General features: G+C 42.3%; 1 protein-coding gene across 4 annotated transcripts in view; it reads left to right on the plus strand.

Annotated features, from left to right (window-relative positions):
* The window catches only part of LOC123646475 (serine/threonine-protein kinase MARK1-like), a 63,650-nt gene that overhangs the window by 28,141 nt on the left and 23,106 nt on the right, over window positions 1-12,403 (plus strand). For 3 of the 4 annotated variants that reach the window (XM_045563490.1, XM_045563492.1, XM_045563491.1), the window contains one exon: window positions 10,191-10,239. The exons of the other annotated variant lie outside the window; for it this stretch is intronic. In XM_045563490.1, the coding sequence (XP_045419446.1) occupies window positions 10,203-10,239 (37 nt within the window). In that variant the 5' untranslated portion in view covers window positions 10,191-10,202. The remainder of the gene's footprint in view (window positions 1-10,190; window positions 10,240-12,403) is intronic. 4 annotated transcript variants of the gene reach the window in all.

Below are 12,403 nucleotides of genomic sequence, written 5' to 3' on the forward strand. Positions count from 1 at the left end.
AGTTAAATAACCTGATAAGTATAATAGTTTCAGTTTATAGAGCATTGTTTAAAATTGTGTGTGTAAGTTCATATTCTTCTATTATAATGTAAATTAGAAGCATTCCGTGTACATTTGTTACACAGCCTTTTTCACCAAGTTCTTTTTCCATGGAAGACTGGCAACAAGGTCAAGAGTATAGGCAACTTTGGCAGCCCCACTTGGAGTAGTTGTTCTTGCGGCCTTTTTTCTTCTCAGATCATTCGCAATTGTATCACGCCTGCCTCGGGAACACTTCTCAGCTAGCGATTTAAAGTCCTGAAGCCACAGGAGCTAACATTCACTTTAAGGAACATTCTGCCATGAACAATATGTAATCTGTTCTTATTGCCACTACCAAAAAAGGTGGACTGGCTAATTCAGGCAGCGTTTGAACACACATGTTAAAATAGTGTCAATTTAACAATGTTGAGGCTTGCACATTGGGTCATGTACTTTTACTAAATGTATATAAGTAAACGTGGATTGACTGCATATTTACAGATTGATATTATTTTCAAAGATGAGTCTCTTGATTTTTCCTTTGTATTTTTCCAGCCATTGGATTAACAAACATTAGATTCTAGTGAGGGATTTATTTTTCTCCATTGCTTTTATAATTTTTAACTCTTTTTTTTTATAAAGAGATGGGGTCTCTCTCTATTGCCCTGGCTGGACTTAAACTCCTGGGCTGGGCCTCCCTCTGTAGCCTCCCAGCTAGCTGGGACTGCAGGTGCACGCCACAGGACCCACCTGTATGCTTTTTGATCTGTAGCTGCTATTTCTGGTATACTACTCTCTTCATAAGCATCTTTTAGGTCAGCTTTTACAGAACTCTGTAATGTGTATGTATAATGGTTTTGAAAACAGCAGGAATAACAAAAATGTTAGTCTGGTTACTGGTCCTACAAAGTCACCCTCAGTTTCAATATGCTTATTATACCAGGTAATTTTGCTGGGACTTGTTTTATGAAATCTGAATCTGTCATTAAGAAGCAAGCATTGCTCATTTAAGAAAACATGTTCACCTGTTCAAAAATATTTAAGACTAGAATTTATTAAGATGTGCCAGTATGCCAAGTGTAACCCAACTAAAGTTCCTAATGTTCTTTTTCAGTCTTGGGAGCAGACTGACTGTTAACATAAAGAAGGAAGGATGAGTAATGGTTAGGAGCGTGGTGAAGCTAGACTGCATGGATTCAAAAACAGGCTTTCACCCTGCTTAGCTGTGCAATGAATCACTTAACTTCTCTGTGTCTTAGTTTCCCCATTTGTAAAATGGAAATTATAATAGACTTTGTAAGGGTTGTCATGAGAATTAAACAAGTTATTATTTTAAAGAACTTGGAGTGGTGGCTCACATCTTGGTTGGGAGGATTGCTTGAGACCGGGAATTCAAAACCACCCTGGGCAATGCAGCAAGACTCTGTCTCTACAGAACATTTTTTAAAAAGTAGCCGAGCTGGAGTGAGGCTGTGATGCTCCCCTGGAGTCCCAGCTACTCAGGGAGGCTGAGATGGGAGGATCACCTCAGCCCAGGGATTGGAGGCTGCAGTGAGCTATGATTATGCCACTGCACTCCAGCCTGGGTGACACTGTGTATAAAAAAAATAAACAAATATATAAACAAAAGGACTTAGAAGATCTTACAATACAGCCTGGGAAATGGTAAGGACTCTGTGTTTGCCATTATTGTGTGCTCTGCTGAATAGTTTTCTCATTTGCTTTGATTTTGGGTGTGGGGAATGTGGTTTTTGTTTGTTTGTTTGTTTGTTTGTTTAAATCTCCCCCTCCTCCAAATACAACACACAGGAAAAAATCAAAGCTTAAGAATTGAATGGTAGATTCTAGCTAGGTCTTTTTTGCAGGGCTTAATTCTAGTAGACTACTTTCAAGAATAACTACTAATATTTATGCATCTAGTATATGCTGAGCTGTTGTAAGTGTTTTAACTGTATTAACTCATTTAATCATTACTACTTCCTAATAAGGTAAGTTCTATTCGTAAGCAAAGAGAGCCATGGAGATTAAGTAAACTGCTCAAAGTCTCCTAACTCATAAGTGATGGGTACTTGGCTGGTCATCCTGCGATAGGTGTAGTTAGCTTTGAGTCAAGTGTTAATGAACTCTAAATGAGAATATGTTTGTCATCGTTCAGGTGATAGAGAACGTGTGGGAAGCAGCGTGCTGGGCTGCTACCATGGGAATCCGCGGTCATTAGACACTACGGTGTGCCTCCCGTGCTCCTACACTTCCAGTGTCACACTTCAGACACCTGCTGGGTGTCAGGCCCTGTTCTGTGTGCTGTGGGTATGATATTGAACCAAATGAAGTTCCTGCTTTCATGTAATTGACATACTGATGGGGAACAGCAATAGACAAATAAAAATGTCTTGTCAGTGCTATGAGGAAAAATGAAGCACGGTGTGTTAAGAGTTATATTCTTATGTTCTGTAGTCTTGCTCTGGCATCTGGGCCCCTGCTGGTCCCTCTCAGGGTGAGCTAATTCTTGGAGGTAACAGACTACTCCCCTGGGAGAATGCCTTTCAGATGCAAACAGCCAATTCAGTGTCCTACTCCAAAGCACCTCCTCTCTCCGGCTCTTTGATTCCAGGAGGCTGTATTTCTCTGCCCTGATCACCCAGGGCCAGGCACCAGACAACTAGGGACAGCATCTGTATCCTAGAACCTACTGAAATTATTCAAGTGAGCCAATGCTAAGCCTCCTTACCCTGCCATGCCTTTCCCACTGAAATCATGACAGAGGCTTTGTCAGCACTTTGCCCTGGCTCTTTTGCCCCTGGCCCACCCTGGTGCATCCCTGTGTGGCCCTGTGGTGTGGCAGGCCCTCTCCTCTTGGGAACTGTGAGGATCAATCTGTTATTTCAGTGGCAATCATCTCATGATCTGTTGGCCTCGCCATACCTGAGTACTAATACAGCCTACATCTTAAAACACAGGCTGAAGAGAGAGTATTGCAAAGAACTTATCAATTCCAAATAAAAAGTAGGGGCATCCTCTTAGTAATTCCTTTAAGAAACATCCTTATCCTTCTGCACTAAGCTTTGTGATGTCTCCCACAAGTCAGGTAAGTGCTATTCACTTTGGGTCAAGCCACGTGGTGTGCAGTGGAATTTTATGTAGGCCTTAAAGGATCTCGAGTTTCCGACCCTTGCAGAGCTCACTGGAGTGCTTGAGTGTGAGTTTCCATTAAGTGTTGGTGGGAGGCTGACACACAGCAGCTGCAGGCCGCAGGGGCCCTGACTCAGTCTTCTCAGGGGCAGAGACTCAGTGGTCACCACACTGTGCTACAACCAGTTTAAGTAGTACTATCCTTTTTCTTAAACTGAAACTGCTTAATTAAAAAGAAGAAATTTGTAACATGTAATGAAATAATTGATTTTTTTTTAAATGTAGTTTTGCTGGCTGGCTAGTTAGCCAGCCTTAAGCACATACAGGGGTGGAGGCACACCCTTGCCACAGGGTCTTGTTCCAGTGTGCAGTGTCTTTGTCATGAGAACATTTTTCTCTTACTTTGGACTAGGATCTGTCTTCTAGAAACTTCTATGACACTGTTCTGTGTTTTGCCATGTGGAGCTATAGAGGTTAATTCTATCACTCCATACACAGCCAGCCCTTAGAGGTTGCTATTTTGGGTGTTCTTTGTTTTCCCCTTTCCAGAGTAAATCCTCTCAGCCTCTTTGGCCACCCACAGGAGTTGCCCTCAACAGAAGCCTAGTTTATTCCATCCTTAGAGTTGATTTTCCTCCATTTCCTGAATTTGGTTAATTCCTGCTAAAATTCATTTAATTGATTTCCTGACATAATTCAAGTCTATTGGGGCATTTTAAAATAATGAATCTTTTGTATTAGCTGTCCCTTATAGTTTGGTGCTATCTAAATTGAATATGGATGTCTTCATCCAATTAAAATATTCAACAAGACAGGAACAAGACCCTACAATGGAGAATACAGCCTTCTAAGTTGATGCTGCTGGGGGCTCGTGCCTGTAATCCCAGCGCTTTAAAGGACCAAGGTGAAAGGATCACTCGAGGCCAGGAATACTAGCCTGGGCAATGTAGTGAGATCCCATCTCTATAAAAATTTAAAAATTAGCTGGGCATGGTAGTGCATGCCCATAGTCCCAACTACTCTGGAGACCAAAGCAGGAGGATCCCTTGAGCTCAGGAGTTAGGGGCTGCAGTGAGCTACGAAGATACTACTGCCCTCCAGCCTTGGTAACAGAGTGAGACCCCATCTGTAAAAAATAGGGGGCAGGGGTGTAAGAGAGAGAAAGAGAGAGAAAGTTGATGATGCTGCTGACACAGTAGTAAAGATTTTTTGTTTTTGAGAGACAGGGTCTCATTCTGTTCCCTAGGCTAGAGTGCAGTGGCATCATCATAGCTCACTGCAGGCTCCAATTCCTGGGCTCAAGCCATCCTCCCACCTCAGCCTACTGAGCAGATGGGACTACGGGCAAGTAGCTGGAACTACAGGTGCACACCAACATGTTGGAGTTATTTCTTAAATATTTTTTATGGAGATAGGGTCTTCCTATTGCCCAGGTTGGTCTTGAAGTCCTGGCCTCAAGCAGTCCTCCCACCTTGGCTTGCCAAAGTGCTGGGATTATAGCCATGAGCTACTGTGTTTGGTCAGTAAGGCATTTTTTGCTTAAGATTCATCCACCATTTTTGAAATTAGACCTTTTTTGTAAGAAAGGAAAATTCCTGTGTTTGAAACACTAAATGAGATTTACTGAAGAAAAAAATACATATATGCCAAATACCCAGCAGATTGTCAGATGTTTATTTGAAGCGTTATCGGGTATAAGAATCCTTCCATCAGGCTTTTTGTGGGGAAATCCTACTTACACCCACCTCAGTCAGCTTGCTTGCTTCATTCATTTCCCTCCTCCCTTTCTGTCTCCATCCCTTCCTTCATCCCTCCTTCCTTGCTTCCTTCCTTCTTTCTTTCCTAGCTTCCTCAAACAACAGTTTATTCCATAGAATAGAGTAAGTTTCCAATGAGCTGAGCAAAGAGGTTGGCCTTCAAGACAGAGAAAGGATGAAGAAAACAGAAGCAAAGAACAGGGAATGTGTGAATCCTTTCAAAGTTACTTTTCTTATAAGACAGTGACAGGGAAATAGAACAGTAGAAAAATAACTGCTTAATTGACAGGAAGTTACTTTTGGCTACTTCTTTGTATGTGAGGATTAAAGTGGAGGAAACTTTATTATCATGCCCATTAAACTGGCCTGTTTGGGAAATTGGCTGTTATCTCTCTCCTGATTTCTTAGAAGGTCAGATAAATTAGTTTAGAATTGAAGATGTGAAACCTTAGCATTAGTGACTCCATTTTGATTATTAGTCTGGTCTTTTGGGGCCTAATGCAGTAGCTTAGTCCAAAACAGTGGCCTATGATTTTTATTTAATGATTCTCCCAATTTGGTCAAGCTCTCACCTGGGGGAGTGTAACTGAAACCTAGGGTGTCAGCACTACTCTCAGTTACCATCATTTTGGGTTTCCAGTCTCAGCATGGCACTTACAGGTTAGGGTATCCTCATTATCATGTTTCTTTGAGGTTTTATTGTTCTAGCCAGAGAAGGGCCCATTGTAAAACAAGCATGACTGTCAGGAGGATAATACCAAGAGTTTGGACTATGCTCCCTAGGTAGAGTCTTCATGAACCGAACGAACTAAAATCACATGGCCCATGTTAACCAGGTAGTCTGCTCTGCAATACCTGATGTATTTATTGATGTCCAGAAAGAAGTGTCATCAACTGCACACATTCCTCCCTCTTTAGGCAGTAGGTAATCTAGCATTCCATGACCAGGTTAAATTAAAGCAGGGAGTGCAAGTTCCCCACAGAAGCTACCAACTGTGAAATTTTCTCTGCAGCATTATGCTGCCAGGTGAAAGAGGTAGGCATAAATGAGGAAAAATGAAGAGGGGGTGAGAGTCTTATTGTGATGGGGAGTCTTGTTTTGATGGGTTTGGGAAAAGCTGTTCACAGCATGAAGTCAGCAACTTCATGTCATGTTGTGACGTCGGGCATTCTGGTGAACCCATGCCTAGAGGCTGGGTGCAGTGGCTCATGCCTGTAATTTCAGCTAAGGTGGGTGGATCACTTTAGCCCAGGAGTCTGAGGTTACAGTGCGCTGTGATTGCACCACTGCACTTTATTTATCCTGGGTGACAGAACAAGACCTTGTTTCAAAAAACAAAAAAATACAAGAAATGAGTTGAATTGCTCTTACTTAAATGTCCTTTTATAATCGAAACTTTAAAAATATGTTGTGTGGTTCTTACGGGACTTTCCTTAAAGCACATGTTTTCCTTTCAATAAATTATTCCTTTCCAGGTTTAACTATCTTCAGCCATCTGGTTCCCAGATTATGAAATCTCTGGCATTTTTATGCAAATTGTCAACTTTTTAAAAAGTTCTGTGCCAGTGCCCACGTGTTACTCTGGAGTTTTCTCTATCAGCAGCTTAAAAGTTGTTGATTATTTTAGTTGGAAATCTCTAAGGTGGCAGTAGCGTGGACTTTGAAGCCAGACGTCTCAGAGTTGGCATCCTGGCTCCAGCGCAGACTAGCTGGGCGTTCCAACGCGCTGCCTCACCTGCCGCAGTCTTCCTTCTCTGTAACTTGGAGACGGTCATATTCGCCTGCTGGGGTTGTGGTGATTAAGTGAAACGGGATCCTAGATGTGGAGCCAGTGGCTCTGTGCGCCAGACACAGCCAGCGCTTGATAACTGGTGACGGCTTCTTCCTCCCCGTGCGGCTCGTCTCGCAGCGCGGCGTTCCTTACCCCAGTGTCGCCAGTGTCGGCCTGATACGGAATTCTGATGGTCAGATGAACATGGACAGGCGTTTTGGTGATGCCCCGACACTGCTCTCCCAGGGAGTCTCTGGCTGCTCTTTCTGCCTAGGGAAGTGAGCTCGTACTCGTCATCTCTGTGTGTCCCATTCATCCTTCCTTTGTGTTTTCCTAGTGCGTTCCTGGTGTGACCTCTGCCGTAACTGGGTTCCCAGACTTCAGTGTGGTGTCGGTGGTGTATTATCTGCTGCTGTTTAAAAACAATTCCTCCAGAACTTAGCAACTTCCAGAGAAAAACACTCTTCATCTCATAGTTTCTGAGAGTCAGGAATTTGGGAGTGACTTAGCTGGGCAGTTCTGACGCGGGCTCTGCTCTGTGCAGAGGTTTTGGTTGGATGTCAGAAACAGCTTTAGGCATCCAAAGACTTGACTGGGGCTGGCACGTCTGCTGTCCAGGGGGCACACTCATGTGGCTGTTGCTGAGACCGCAGTTCCTCACCAGTGGTGGGCGCATGGCCTCCCTCCATTGCCAAGTGGGCTGTCCATGAAGGTGCTTGAATGTCTTTGTGACACTGGAGCAAGGGACTTGCCAGAGCAAGGAGGGAGCTGCAGTGCCTTCTAGGAGCTGGTGAGTCTCTGAAGTCCCTGCCATCACTTCTGCCATGTGCTGTTGCTTGGGAGCAGGCCACTAAGTCCAGCCCACACTCAAAGGAAGGGATATTAAGGTCTGTCTTTTGAGGGGAGGAATTTATGGACATACTTTAAAGCCACCACACCTGAGGTGCTTGCTGAAAAGTAAGATTCTGAGGCCTCATTTCAGATCTAGTGACAGGTGGGACCCTGGAAGCTGCAGTTTGCACAGGCACCCTAGTGAGTCTGACGTCGGTGGCCTGGAGTCCACACCTGGAGACACACTGCCCTGGCCAGAAGGGGCCACTTGGTCCTGGTCTTCCTTAAATGCCTTCATTGCTTGCACCTCCCCATCCTTGCTCACATACACAGAGCACTTGTACCGCACTTTCAGCTGTGGACATCCTTTTTTAAGTCCTGCATAAATCTAGTACCTCCATGGTGCCTGCTGTCTGCAGCAGGAGTGAGCTCTCCCTCCCTTAAATTCCTATCAGAGCCCATCTTTTTCCTGCTCTTTGGCTCTAATTCACTTTGGTTCAATTCTACTGCACTGCTAGTAGGGATTTAAAATGATTGCCTTCATTTGACCTGCTCTTCAGCCATCAGAACTATGATAACTCTTTGACAAGCATTTTGCTGTGCAGATTTAAAAGCAGCGTGGTCAGCAGGATGCTGAGGAGGCTGGCTCAAACCACGCTTCTTGGTAGTGACGGCTTTCATGCAGGCACTTATCAAACGAAGGCATTCCTGTTGTGTGCCAGGCTTGGTTTTAGGTGTAGCGAAGGGAGACAGGATGTTCCGTGTGCATGACAAGGTGATAATAAAAGGTGCACAAAAATGTATCATCACAACTTGAAAGACATTCTAGGGGAGAAGTGAACAGATGGCTATGACGTAAAACAAAGGAGACCTACTTAGATACGTTTCCAGAGATTCTGCCTGAGACCTCAAGGATGACAAGGGAGGAGAGATTTAAAAGAACTTAGTATGAATGTGTTCTAGTAACTGGAAGGGGTTGGGGTGACCAGAGCTGGTGCTGGAGGGTAAGCAGAGGCCACATGCTGCAGGGTTGTCGTGGCCGTAGTCGGGGTGTTACTCTCAGTGCAGTATCCTGAGCTATATTGATACGGTATCCAAATTGGAGATTTTCTGATTTAGCAGTCGTGGAAGTAATTAGGAGACCCAGGTTAAAACTACCAACTCAACTACAATGGATTGGAAAACAGGGTTTGTGCGGTAGCTTGACAGAGGGAAGCTGGAAAAGAACTCAAGCCTGATGGTTATCAGGGATGTGGGTGGCCGTCGTCTCAAAACACAAAGTGTGGGAGCGACCACAATAGCAAGGGGAGTATTTGTGTTGGAGATAAAAGTGCTGCTGCCTTTAAAAATGAGCCAGTATTTTAGACAGGAAAGGTTATTCATCCGATTCCACGCTCTTACGTTCTGAGCTCAGGTTCATAGCTTAGGTCTGTCAAATGCCACCCACGTCTATCTCCCCTGAGCTGCTGATTCAATTCTAGGTGAGACCCAGTGGATAGGGACAAGTGCTGCAACAGTCCTGTGGTCTCTCACCAGCTTCCTTTGCACGTGGCCAGCTGCTCCTCCCTCTCAAGGCTTTTCCCAGCCCTTGCCTCCTGTGGGTGGTACTATCCTGGGTCAACCAGGTTCCAAATTCCCCATAGAAAGAGAGCAGGGCCTTGGAAGATCTTTTTCTTTCTTTCCCTGGCATCCTCTTGTTCGCCAGGGAGTTGAATAAGGTGGCCTCTATAATCCTGTAGTTTTTCGAGGTCATATTAACCCAGGCCACGATAATATGACCCTTCTCTGAATTTATAACATGTGAATATACAACAACAATTTGATATTTCTCCTTACTCTGAGGGATGGCTGGGCCACTCTGCTGGCCTTGGCAGGGTGATTCTTCGTGAAGTCTCACCTGGGTTCACTTGTGTGGCTGCATTCAGCTGGTGGGTTTGCAGGGGCTGGATGCAGTCAGGACGGTGGGTCCCTCTGCCTACATACTACCCTTCATCCTCACAGGGGCTCGACCAGCTTCTTTACACTGCTGCAAGAGAGCAAGCCCTGCGATGCCTAACATCTTACCCAGCCTCTGCTTGCTTTGAATTTGCTAATGCCCCATTGGCCCAGACATGCCACATGGCCGCACCTCCTGTCAGTATGAAGGAGGTACTCCACAAAAGCATGGTTATGTGAAGCATGACTCATTAGGGTCACTAATGTAACAGACTATCACAGCCTCGGTGCTAAATTACCTGTCATCTCCAGTGAGGGTTTCCCAAGTGGTTTTGTTCCAAATAGTCTCATAGAATTATTTGGAATTATAAATGTAATCCACTCATGGTGCAATTCACTGGGACCATACAAAATTGGGACCCCTGGGTAGATAGTGAATCAGACTAAATTTAATCATAACAAAACTATTCTTGCCCGAGTCTAATCTTATGTTCCCGAGATAGCAAAATGAAAGTCAGGGTGTGGCACCTTCCCTCTTTGAGACCTCTGCTGGTTTTCATAAATGGAAGTATTTGGTGATAATTTATAAAGCTACTTGAAAGTGACGCTAGACTTTCATATTAGTCTTAGATATGAAATAAAATAAACATTAGCAATAAATTTGTTACTTAAGAGAATTTACATTTATATTGCAATGGTGGAATTAATAATTTATATTGGGGGATTGTTTTGTTTTGATTTTTACATCTACTGAGAGATGAAAATTATGACGATGCTGCATCATCCACATATAGGTACTTTCTGCTTTTTAGAATACTTTTGGGTCTAAATGCATTGCTGAAAGCATGTCATAAAGATAAATATGTATTCAAGAAATGGTAGAAAGAGACTCCTTCCCTTCCCCTACCCCAGGTAGGGGAATAGAATACATATGCAAACTTTTGAACATTTGTGTTAGTTTTTTGAAATTACTGAAGAGAGGTTTAAAAGCTTAGGTGTTAAACATTTCAATTTAAAGCTTTAATGCAGTAGAAGCATCTATAATCATAACTATAATTTTCTGATTCTTTAATGTATTAGAAAATATAACTGTTTTTCATTGGTAGAGAGAAGGGAATTATAGGAAGTCAGAATTAATATTTTTGGGAATTCTGCCTCCAGACTGTCTTCTCACTCAAGGCTGCAACATCAGTTTTTCCTGGGCCTCCAGCCTGCCTTGCAGATTTTGGACTTGCTAGCTCCCACGATTTCATGAGCTGACTCCTTAAAAATAAATCTCTCTCTCTCTCTCTCTCTTTCTCTAAGAAAAGAAAAAAAAAGAATTAATATTTTCAAGGGTATAATACTTTGTGCTGTGACTAAGTTCCAGAGAAAATACTTGCACACTGAATCGTATTTAAAAGATGGGATACTTGCTATTGAAAGGGATTTTGACAAGAATTCTTTCATAAAGCAAAGATTTGTCTCATGGGCCCTCTGTGTGTATAACTCTGTGTTAGGTGCTATGAGGTCGGTTTAAAGATGAGGAAGTACCTCCCCTCATAGTAATTATAAGAACAAAATGAACATATACAAATTACTCAATACTGACCCTACACTGTATATACCCAATGAAAACTTTTGATCCCACATATATCACAATAAGGCTCTTTTTAAATTATTTAACTGCTTTATATATAACATATATCTCAAAATGTATTTTATATGTCAGTGATAGCTCCTACAATTTACAAAGAGTATTTCAAGAGTGAAATCACTCTTAAGATAGTCCATATGAGTTTACTATCAACATCAGTTGTAGGAAATGGGAGGGGTAATGTTTAGTGTTAAAGTTAGCCTACCAAGAGTACTTGACACGTGGAATATGAGAATAACATGGAAACACAGGAAGGAAAAAGCTTTTACACAGAACTGCTGGTTTTGATTGTATACTTTAACAAAAGGCTTAGGCTCTGTTTCATCAAATCTAAGCCACCATCATTTAAAAGGCATTATTTTTTATATATTACTAAGAAAGGAAAATGCTACCAAGCCATCATCCTAATATCAGGGATAGTAATTAAAATAGAGATCTCGGAATCAGTGAAATATAGGATGTTTGAAGAACAGGATGATACAAGGAATAGAATAGTAGGAAGGAAACCTCCTTTCTCTGCTTTTTCTTTCAACCCTTTGCACCAGCCAGTGAGCCAACTTTGGATTTCATATTCCAACTTTTCACCAGAAAACTTTATCATTACTGCCTAGGACTAGCTAACGTAAACATATTTATTCTGTCCCTTAATTACTTCAGTTATACCCCAGTTAGAGTTCTCTACTTACTAAATGGCATATCTTTGATAATAGACTGAAATTTTTAAAAATTCATTTTGCATTAAAATAGTCTTCCCCGAAGAGCCAAAATGTGCATTGGAATATTAGAAAGGTTTTATTTTTATGCTGTTCAGCAGCCACGTATGCCTTAACTTTCTTAAATGGTTTTTCTTGGCAATTTGAACATATCAGAGTCTAAGGAATGGTCTGATCATTTTATTCATGAGTTCGCCAAACAATTATTGATCACTAAGTGAGGCACTTGTTGGGCCTAATACTCTAGTAAGTCCTCAGAAAATCACCTGCAATATAAAAGACTAGTGTGCCCCCTGCCTGTTCTGTAAATTTCATTTTAAAATAAGTATTAATACAATCAAGTAGATATGCACAGTGGTCACTTGGTAGCCTGAGAGATTTGCTTCAGTTTCATTTAAAAATGTGTATCTTCCTAATTGATGTGTTACAGTTTTATGAATCAGCAGCAAGAGAAATAGTTCTATCTGTAACAAAGGGACTGCTGTAGCAAAATCACACTGACCTACTAAAAATCATTCCTTAAGAAAAAAAATTTTTTTTCCAGTTAATTGCAGTATAATCCATTCTACTTTCTTTCCTCTCTGGCTTCAGAATAGTAATAAAGAAAAC

Source organism: Lemur catta, chromosome 10 (assembly GCF_020740605.2).
Source record: "Lemur catta isolate mLemCat1 chromosome 10, mLemCat1.pri, whole genome shotgun sequence".
NCBI lineage: Eukaryota > Metazoa > Chordata > Mammalia > Primates > Lemuridae > Lemur > Lemur catta.